Source organism: Lipotes vexillifer, unplaced genomic scaffold (genome assembly GCF_000442215.2).
Source record: "Lipotes vexillifer unplaced genomic scaffold, Lipotes_vexillifer_v1.1 scaffold371, whole genome shotgun sequence".
NCBI lineage: Eukaryota > Metazoa > Chordata > Mammalia > Artiodactyla > Lipotidae > Lipotes > Lipotes vexillifer.
In genome coordinates, this window is record NW_006786304.1 from 1,405,738 (window position 1) to 1,415,420 (window position 9,683).

The 9,683-nt window shown below is 50.7% G+C and overlaps 2 protein-coding genes across 3 annotated transcripts in view; one reads left to right on the forward strand and one right to left on the reverse strand.

Moving 5' to 3' along the window:
• Positions 1-1,647, reverse strand: part of QPCTL (glutaminyl-peptide cyclotransferase like) — a 9,308-nt gene extending 7,661 nt beyond the window's left edge. For both annotated transcript variants that reach the window (XM_007458512.1, XM_007458513.1), the window contains exons 1-2: positions 1,220-1,647; positions 584-727 (exon numbers count right to left, since the gene is read on the reverse strand). In XM_007458512.1, coding sequence (XP_007458574.1) covers positions 584-727; positions 1,220-1,429 — 354 coding nt within the window. In that variant the 5' untranslated portion in view covers positions 1,430-1,647. The remainder of the gene's footprint in view (positions 1-583; positions 728-1,219) is intronic.
• A 2,290-nt stretch (positions 1,648-3,937) lies between these two features.
• Positions 3,938-7,825, forward strand: SNRPD2 (small nuclear ribonucleoprotein D2 polypeptide). The gene is made up of 2 exons (XM_007458514.1): positions 3,938-4,111; positions 7,558-7,825. The coding sequence occupies exons 1-2, from the start codon at positions 3,960-3,962 to the stop codon at positions 7,730-7,732; spliced, it is 327 nt and encodes a 108-aa protein (XP_007458576.1). The 5' UTR covers positions 3,938-3,959; the 3' UTR covers positions 7,733-7,825.
• The last annotated feature ends 1,858 nt before the right edge of the window (positions 7,826-9,683 follow it).

The window sequence follows — 9,683 nt, forward strand, 5'->3', positions numbered from 1 at the left end:
CCCCTGCATCGGCAGGCGGACTCTCAACCACTGCGCCACCAGGGAAGCCCGACTCTCAAGACTTTCTGAGAGGCAATGTAGAGATGTTACCACACCGGCTCTGTTGCCAACCCATTTGGGTTGAAACCCTAGGTATATCATTCATTAGCTGTGGGATTTGGGCAAAATGCCTAACTATTCTGCGCCTCAGTTTCCCCATCTACACAATGAAGATCAGATTTCTGAGAGGCAATGTAGAGATGTTACCACACCGGCTCTGTTGCCAACCCATTTGGGTTGAAACCCTAGGTATATCATTCATTAGCTGTGGGATTTGGGCAAAATGCCTAACTATTCTGCGCCTCAGTTTCCCCATCTACACAATGAAGATCAGATTGGTGCCCACCTTATCCGGTTGTTGCTGATGCTTAGCATATAGTAAGATTTTGGTGGGGGCAGTAAAGAGGGCAGTGGTCTGGTGGTTAGCAGGATAGGACTCTAGAGTCAGATTACGCCCAGCCAGAGCCCTAGCTCTGCCACTTGGGCAGAATACCTATTTCCTTGGTGGGCTGCGGGGTCAGGGGTTGGAGGTGGGGCCCCTTACCTTTCTGACTTGGAGATTGCCGGGGCTGCCGGGGGTCCGCACAACCAGCAGGGGGCGCAGATAATTGTTCCACAGACGGTGAGGGTCCAGTTGCCCCACCACCCTCCGTACCCCGGCTTCGGGGAGACTCCCGATAGACGGGCCCTTGGGAAGGAGGTGGGGAAGAGAAGAGCAGAGCGTGAAAGCAGCACTCATTCCAACCCTACCCTGGGAGCTGTCGTCCCTAAGAAGCCCCAGTTCCTCTTCCTAATCGCAGCCTCCAGCATCGGAGGTTTCTAGGATAAATCCTAGACTCGGGAAAGTCCCCCCAAGCCCATCCGGCCCAGCCCAGCCCCATCTTGATGGGGGAAATCGAGGCCTAGCGAGAGTAAGGGACTCTTCTAAATAAATGACTTTAGGATTAGAACCCAGAACTCCCAGTGTTACTCCTCCAGACCCTTCCTCTTACGGGGTAACCGCTATTACAGAACAAGCCCGAAGCCTCATTCCGTTGGAAAGAGGCATGTGCTCTAAAGACGGAGACGGCAGCACCTGCAGCTAGGGCAATACGATAAAGTCACGTCAACCTGAAACCTCGGAGAAGGGGAGGCGGGGAATAAGGGCTCTCGCAGTGCCCGCGTCCCGTCCCAGCCTCACCCGCAGCTCCCGGCCTAGCGGCAGCTCCTCAGTCTGGCGGTGCCAGCCGCTCCAACTGGTGTATAACACCGAGGCCACCGCCAGCGCCAGCAGCAGCAGAGGCAACAGCTGCGCCCGAGGTAGCAGGCGGCGCTTGGGCGGTGAGGGTGGCTCCAAAAGGCCGCGTTCCCCGAGCCGTAGCCGGGGCCGCCCGCGGCCCCCGGAACGCATGGCAGCTTTGCCCTGAAACCGGTCTGGGACAGCGGATAGAGTTTAGGCCCAGCCAAGTCCCACCCCGTGGAATCACGGGACCAATGAGCAACAAGAGCGGCTGCACCATCCCACACTTCCGCGGGCAGTAAAGCCAATGGGACTTTCGTTCTGAGGACACGCCTCCCTGTCTCCCCGAGCTTTGGGGGTTGGTTCCCCTGAGGGTTGCACAACCCAAAAGGGAGCGCGAAAGAGGTAGGCACCGCCTCAACGGAGGAGGGGAAGCCAATGAGAAGCGTTTGATCATGGAAAACATTCGACCTGCCGGGCGCAGGTCCACGCCCCTCCCGGATGTAGGCAAAGGATTGGTTACCCCTAGTCAAAAGATCAATAGACACTTAAATAAACGATCCCCGAAGGAAAAGAGGAGGTGTCCATCCCGGAAGCGAGGAACGGATTGGCTTCGCGGAGGTCGCTCCCCCAAAGGCAGGGCGGGCGGGCATGTGGAAATAGCTTGTCCTTTCCTTCCTTCAACCTGTGCGGTTCTACAACAAAATGGTTTGAATCAGTCCCGATTTCTTTTCCTCTCCACTGTCGTGAACATCCGCCCCGTACTGTCCTGAATGGCCGGGAATCACCATGTGAAGCTTTTATCCCACAGCCGCGAAGGGCTGGTGGAAATCGCTATGGCAACTGGCCACGCCCCCATCCGCTGGTTGGGTTTGCGCAGGCGCCCACGGAAGTGGGCCGCAGGAAGAGGAAGTCCCGCCTCTATCGCGCTCTCTGCGGAAGGCTGAGGCAACGCGGAGACGGTAGTGAATTGAGAGTGCGGCCACCACCATCGCCAACATGTGAGGCCGGGCTAGGCTTAGGTGGCGGGAGTGGGGTTGAGGGTGTATATTTGGCCACTTACCGGTGGAAGGGGATGGGCAGAGCCGGGGGCGGAGGCAAACATTTTAGGGGTAAAGTGGCGTACTTTTCTACTGATGCGTTTGAGAACGGACGTGGGGCCTTTGACGGATTCTGACTTCGGGAGGAGGGACAGCTTTATCTGATAACGGGCTGGGCTTTCCCAAATAATGAATCTTACTGAAATGAATTTTAAGGGGAAGCGCTTTTACGAATAAAGAACCTGGAAGAGGGGAGTACGGACTTGTAGGAAAAGCGATCTTAGATAAGGGGTTTATACGGAAAATTTGAGCTGGAGACGGTTGGCTTTCCAACTACATTCTCGATTTTTACGGATAACGAGTTACGGGAATGATTTTCCTTACGTATTCATTCAACAATTATTTATTGAGTGCTCCTATATCAGGCTGCTTTAGACCCATAGGCTCTATCAGTAAATTACCCCACTCCCCCAAGGAAGAAAATCCCCTTCTGCATCTTATGGGATGGGAAGAGGCAGGCAGTAAACGTAATGGTAATAAACAGGTAAAGTATGTGGTGTGTTAGGTGACCGGGACTATGAATAAAGAAACAGTAGAGCAGGGTGAAACAATGTGGAACGCCAGTTTTGAGAGACAGGACACATAAAGGAGGTGACACTTGAGTAAAAACCTGAAGAAAGAGAGTGTACCACAGAGATATCTGGGGAGGTATCCAGGAAGAGGGAAAAGCAAATGCAGGGACTCAAGAAGAAAGTTTGCCTAATATCTATTTTTTAATATAAATGTATCTATTTTTATTTATTTATTTTTGGCTGCGTTGGGTCTTCGTTGCTGCGCGCAGGCTTTTCTCTAGTTGTGGCGAGCGAGGGCTACTCTTCGTTGTGGTGCGCGGGCTTCTCATTGCGGTGGCTTCTCTTGTTGCGGAGCACGGGCTCTAGGCGTGCGGGCTTCAGTAGTTGTGGCTCGCGGGCTCTAGAGCGTAGGCTCAGTAGTTGTGGTGCACGGGCTTAGTTCCACTGCATGTGGGATCTTCCCAGACCAGGGCTCGAACCTGTGTCCCCTGCATTGGCAGGTGATTCTTAACCACTGTGCCACCAGGGAAGCCCATGAGAGGGTTTTGAAGAGTGAGATGATATATGACTTGAGTTTTGGCACCATCCCCGAGACTGCTTTGTGGAGAGCAAACTGTTGGGGAGCGTGGATGGAGGCAGCAAGACCAGTAGGAGAGAGATGATGGAGGTTTAAGCCATGGTAAGAAATGGACAGATTCCGATATATTTTAGCGGCAGATGACAGGATTTGCTGACAGATTTAATATAGGATGTGGGAGAAGGAAAGAAGAGTCAAGTTGACATTAAGAGTTTTTGCTTAAAGAACTAGAAGGATGGAGTTGCCATTGATGGAGATGAGGAAGGCTGTGGATAGTATAGTATAAGTTGGGGGTATTGGGGGATCTGGAGTTCAGCCTAGGAAGTGAAGGGTGGAAATGTCTGTTAAGCATCCAAGCAGTGATGCCAAGAGAGGACCGAGCAGGAGGGTGGGTGTGTGAGGGAGACACCGAGCCAGAGGCCATGACCACCCAGGCTCCAGCTCTGGGCCCTCTCACCTATGGGTTCCATACTTGCCCACTTAGGAGCCTCCTCAACAAGCCCAAGAGTGAGATGACCCCGGAGGAGCTGCAGAAGCGGGAGGAGGAGGAGTTTAACACAGGGCCACTCTCCGTGCTCACCCAGTCGGTCAAGAACAACACCCAAGTGCTCATCAACTGCCGCAACAACAAGAAGCTCCTGGGCCGTGTGAAGGCCTTCGACAGGTAAAACGCCTGGGTCTGGGGAGGTGTTCTTTCCAGGCCTGGAGAAGCAGTCCCAGCTCCAGTCCGAAGCCCAGGGCAGAAGCATCTCAGGACCTCAAGATGTGGTGGTCTATCGTTGTCCCTCCAGCTGTGAATCACAGTGGTTATGGTCATGTACTTGGGAGCCAGTCTTCCTGGATTCATGCCCAGCTCTGCCTCTTAACAGCCATGTGACCTTTGGCAAGTGACTTTATCTTGTCCGTACAGTGGCAGTAATCATGGTGGTTGCAAAGATTCAATCACTTAATATATGTGAAGTGTAGTGAGTCGAGCATTTGGCACCCAGAGCTCTTAATCAGTTTTTTTGCAGTTATTGCATAATGAGAGTGTCCACCTGGGTCAGGTACTGTTTTAGGCTCCAGAGATACAGCAATGATGGAAACAAACATGGTTCCTATACTCAGGGAGCTTATGCTGTAGGCAGGGAAGCCGACAGCAAACATGTAAATAATGTCGTAAAGACAAGTGATGATAAATTCTATGCAGAAAAGTAAAGCCAGGTAAGAGTTTGAAGTACTGGGAAGGGGGTGCTGTCTTAGGTAGGTAATATGGGAGGCCTCAAAGGAAGGGGCAACGGTGGACAGATACCAATAAAATGAAGGTGCAAGCTAGGGTCTGAGTGTTTCAGCCATAGGGAGCAGCAAATGATTTTTCCTCTCTGGGCCTCAGTTTCCTTATCTGTGAAATATGCATCATAATAATATCCCTCAGAACATTTGTGAGGCTTAAATGATATTATGTATGAAGAGCACTTGGCTCAGTACCTAACACATAATAAATGCTCAGTAAACATATGACATGCAGCCTTTAGTTAGCATTTGGGAAGTGCTTTCCTCACAGTGGTGTGATGAAACTTACTCCTGGAATGCTTTTGCCACTAGCTTTTATGTGACCATGAACAAGTCTTTCACTCAGCCTTAGTTTCCCCTTGAGTAAAATGAGAATGAGAGGGCTTCCCTGGTGGCGCAGTGGTTGGGAGCCCACCTGCTGATACAGGGGACACAGGTTCGTGCCCCGGTCCAGGAGGATCCCCCGTGCCGCGGAGTGGCTGGGCCCGTAAGCCATGGCTGCTGGGCCTGCGCGTCCGGAGCCTGTGCTCCGCCACGGGAGAGGCCACAACAGTGAGAGGCCCGCGTACTGCAAAAAAAAAAAAAAATGAGAATGAGAACAACAGGAAGTGCTGGGTACAGGAGGCAGATAGGTCTGGATTCGAACACAGGCTCTGCCACTTCCAGACTCTGTGACCTTGGGTGAGTCACTTCATCCCACTATGCTCAGTTTCCTGCTCTAGAAGCTGGAGAGAACTAGTAAACCAGTCAGTGTTTATGTCCTGGGGGTGAGATGCAGGGAGGATTGATGGGTTAATGCTTAGAAAGTGCTTAAAGGGGCCTGGTGAGTGCCTATATGGTAAGTGCTCAATAGGTGGTGGATATATATACATATATATAATTTTTTAACTTGACTCTTTACTTTCCCCCTAGCTTCCTCCTCTGCCCCCATATCATCTTCTCATCCCTCTCCCCACCCAGCCTACCACCCTAGTATGTGTCCTGCCATGTTTGATTCACCCAGAGACTCCCTTGTGGTGGTAGTTAACAGCTTTATTGAGGCATAATTGATCTGTCATAATATTGTTTTTAAGATAGAATCATCCGTGTGCTCTGTTGCATCTTGTTTTTTTCACACAAATCAGTGGTCTGAGGACATCACTGCAAGTTAGCTAGGGCATTCTTAACCACTTTATTTACTTAATTATGTTACTTTCTTGAGTGAGCGATGGATGCAAAATTTGAAAAATAAAAAAGGCACCCAATGAAGAGCAAGTCTTCCCTCTCCATGCCCCAGTTGCCCTCCCTGGGGACCCCATCATGGCTAATTTCTCAGGTCTCCTCCAGGAGGATTACTTGCACAGAACATCATACATGTAGATACAGGAGAGTGCTTTTTATTTATTTTTATTTATATTTATTTTTATTTACTAATGGCATGCCACGCCGTTTTAGACCTTGGTTTTTTCACTTAACAATATACCTTGGAAATGTTCCCATATTGGTATGCTACTTCCTTTTTTTAACTTATTTTCTCTGAATTGGTAATATATTCACATGATTTCCCAAACAGTAATAACAGTCCAATGAAAAGTTTCCATCTGGTTTGTCTCCAGTCTACCTAGGTCACCCCACTGCCACCAGTCTTTAGGTGTATTTCAAGGATTTAGTATTGGCACAACCAGGTGGTGGAATGTATGTTTTTCCTACCCACTTTTTTCCTACAGAAGGTTGCTTTCCATGCATCCTGTTCCCTCCCTTGCCTTTTTCACTGGGCAGTATCTCCTGGAGGTTACTGCATAGCAAGGCACAGAGCTTCCTCATGTGCTCCTCACGAGCTTCCTTGTCTTTCTTTTTTTTTTTTTATAAATTTACTTATTTTATTTATTATTTTTGGCTGCGTTGGGTCTTTGTTGCTACTCTGCATTGCGCTGCGTGGGCTTCTCACTGCAGTGCCTTCTCTTGTTGCGGAGCATGGGCTCTAGGCACGGAGGCTTCAGTAGTTATGGCGCCCAGGCTTAGTTGCTCCGTGACATGTGGGATCTTCCCGGACCATGGCTCAAACCCATGTCCCCTGCATTGGCAGGTGGATTCTTAACCACTGCGCCACCAGGGAAGCCCCCTTGTCTTTCTTATGCTTGATAATATTTCCCTGTATCCTCCTATCCCTTTACCTTGCTTTAATTTTTCTTCATAGCACTTGCTACCACCTGACAGTATATTACAGGTGTCTTTGTTTACTTGTTTAGTGTTCTTCTCCCCTCACTAGACTGCAGACCCCATGAGGGCAGGGATATTATCTCTTTTATTCATTGCTGTATTCATTGCAAGCATTTGTTGACTGAGCTAATCCATACTGTCGTCACACGTGCCCACCCAGCACCCTGAGGACAGGGACAGAAAGCAGGACTGGAGTGGAGGCGTCACGTACCAGCCTCAGGCCCCAGGGACCTCTGGTTCTCCAAAGAGAAGTTGTACCTTTGCTTATGCCACCAGAAGTACTCGGAGTTAAAAAACACAAGCAGCACCATTTCATTTGCCTTTATCCTGTGCCAGGCCCTGTTCTAAGTACTTAACAAGAATACTGTATTGATTCATTTAATCTTCACAACAGCCCTAGGAGATAGGCACCATGAATGTCTCCATTATAGAGAGGAGGAAACTGAGGCACAGAGGAGTGAAGTCCTTTGCCCAAGCTTCAAGCTGAGGACTTGCAGCGGTGGCCTTGGAGCCCTGGCCATCCTGGTCCCGGGCCTGCACCTTCCCCCATGCCACGCTGATGGAGGAAGAGGCAGTGCTGCACAGAGGAGGGGATCAGGAGGCTCCCTCTCATTCCTGATGCCTCCTTCTGCCCACCAGGCACTGCAACATGGTGCTGGAGAACGTGAAGGAGATGTGGACCGAAGTCCCCAAGAGTGGCAAGGGCAAGAAGAAGTCCAAGCCAGTCAACAAGGACCGCTACATCTCAAAAATGTTCCTGCGCGGGGACTCGGTCATTGTGGTCCTGCGGAACCCGCTCATCGCCGGCAAGTAGGGGCCTCCTCCCTGCCGTCAGAACTTACCCCCTCGTTTTGCAAAGACCTGCCCTTTGTGCTGGGAATAATAAAGTCATGTGTTTTTTCTAGTGCCCTCTGTCTGTTCACAGGGCCTAGAGTGGGGCAGACCCAGGAGGGGGGCAGCCAGGCATGGGGCCAAGCACGAGGATTGGGACCTCTCTGAGCAGGTGAAGAGGCCTGGTCTCTGCCCCTTCCAGGCCTGACTTTCCCCTTCTGTGAAGTGAATTGGTTGGGCAGAGGGAGCTTTTGCTGCCTTTTGTGCTTTAATTTGTTCTAGCTTCTCGTCACTTTCTCTTTCTCTTCCTTCTCCCCACCTCTCAGTAAGTCGGTCTCACTCAAAATTTCTTTCAGTCTTTTTTTTTTTTTCCATTTGTTCAGTCAGACATTCCCCCAAGTGCCTGCTCTGTGCCCAGCCCTGTGTTGCAATGCCGGGGACACAGCCGTGCCCAGAAGAGCCCCCAGGATGCCCTCACTGACAGGAGAAAGAGCTGCAGTTAAAGCAGTTAGTACTCAATACCAACAGCATTTGTAGCTGACATCTGACCTGTGCGGTTGCCAGGCCCTACACTCTGTGCTGTTCAGACTTCCTAACAATTCTGAGCAGGCACTGTGATTTATTACTTCCAGTTCCGGAGGCGGGGACTGGGGCACAAAGAGGTGATGGCGCCTCCCCAGGGGTATCCAGCCAGAAAGTGGTGATGCCGCCATTCAAACCCACCCTGCACCTGACCCTGTGGCCTAGCCCCTGACCTCTGCTGCCCTCAAATCACAGCTTAACTACCCTTGAGAGAATCTCTGACAAATGTAGGGAGATAGAGGTGGGAAAGGGGGACCTTACTTATTGTGGGTGGATTAAGAGAAATCCGTGTCTTGCTCTGACGCACACACATCATGCTACCCCCCACCCCCCCACCCTCCAGCTCTCTCTGTGTTCTGTCTCTGCATCTCTGTCTGTGTTCTCCAGATAGGGCCAGGTGCCAGGCTGGTGCAGTTCGCAAGTCTGAGGTCAGGGTCGAATGAGTTGTCTGACACACTGAGCTGTGGAAGGCGCAGCCATGATCCTGTTAGCAACAGAGCTGAGGACCCTGCAGCAGGAGAAGGCCTGACACATGCAAGGCAATGGCTATGAGGTTATAAAGGCTCATGTTTACTGAGTGGTTCACATCTAATTTGAACAATCATCTGGGGGATAGATGCTAGAAGCACCCCATTTTACAGATGAGACAGTCGAGGCCCAGAGAAGGTAAGCGACTTGCCCAGGATCACTCAGGAAACAATGGAGCCAAGTTCAAACCCAGAGAGCCAGGCCCTCATGACTGTCAGGGAGCAGGATGGAGCCATAACAGTGTGGGGAATGATGCTGCCGCAGGAAACTTTACCCCCAGGATTTGGTTCTTGTGCAGGAGCTGGGACAGCACAAGCCCCAGGGTCACAGTTCGAATCCCTGCCCCACATCCCTCCTGTTCTCCCCGGGAAATAGGAATTCTTTTCCCTGCCTTGCAGGCTGGCAGCAAAGATTCTAGCCTAGGACACCCCTGGCTGGCATCAATCTGAATTTCCTCATCTCTTTACCCAACCCATTGCCCAAATGGCCTCTAATCCCCTCTTCCGTTATGGTGAGTGAAAGTGAAAACAGAGGTTGCAGGAAAAGCACTAGGCAAACTGGCCAAGTGTGCTCCATGCACCAGGCAGTATCCTAAGAGTTACTCATTGAAATCTCAGGCAACCCTAGGATGTTGGTACCATCATTATTCCCATTTTCCAGAAGTGAAACTTAGGCACAGAGAGGTTAGGAATTTTCCCCAAGTCACACAGCTAATCAGTAGCCAAAAACTAAGATTTGAACTAGGCCGTTTCCTGCAGCTTTATTATTCCTACACCACCTTTCTGGAGAAGCAGCTCTCAGAAAATGTTTGGCACACACACAAT

Bases quoted from the DNA above. Each gene is read 5' to 3' on its own strand.
- SNRPD2 (XM_007458514.1), top strand. From the start codon at position 3,960: ATGACCCCGGAGGAGCTGCAGAAGCGGGAGGAGGAGGAGTTTAACACA. The intron at 4,112-7,557 runs GTAAAACGCCTG...TCTGCCCACCAG, and splicing joins CGTGTGAAGGCCTTCGACAG to GCACTGCAACATGGTGCTGG.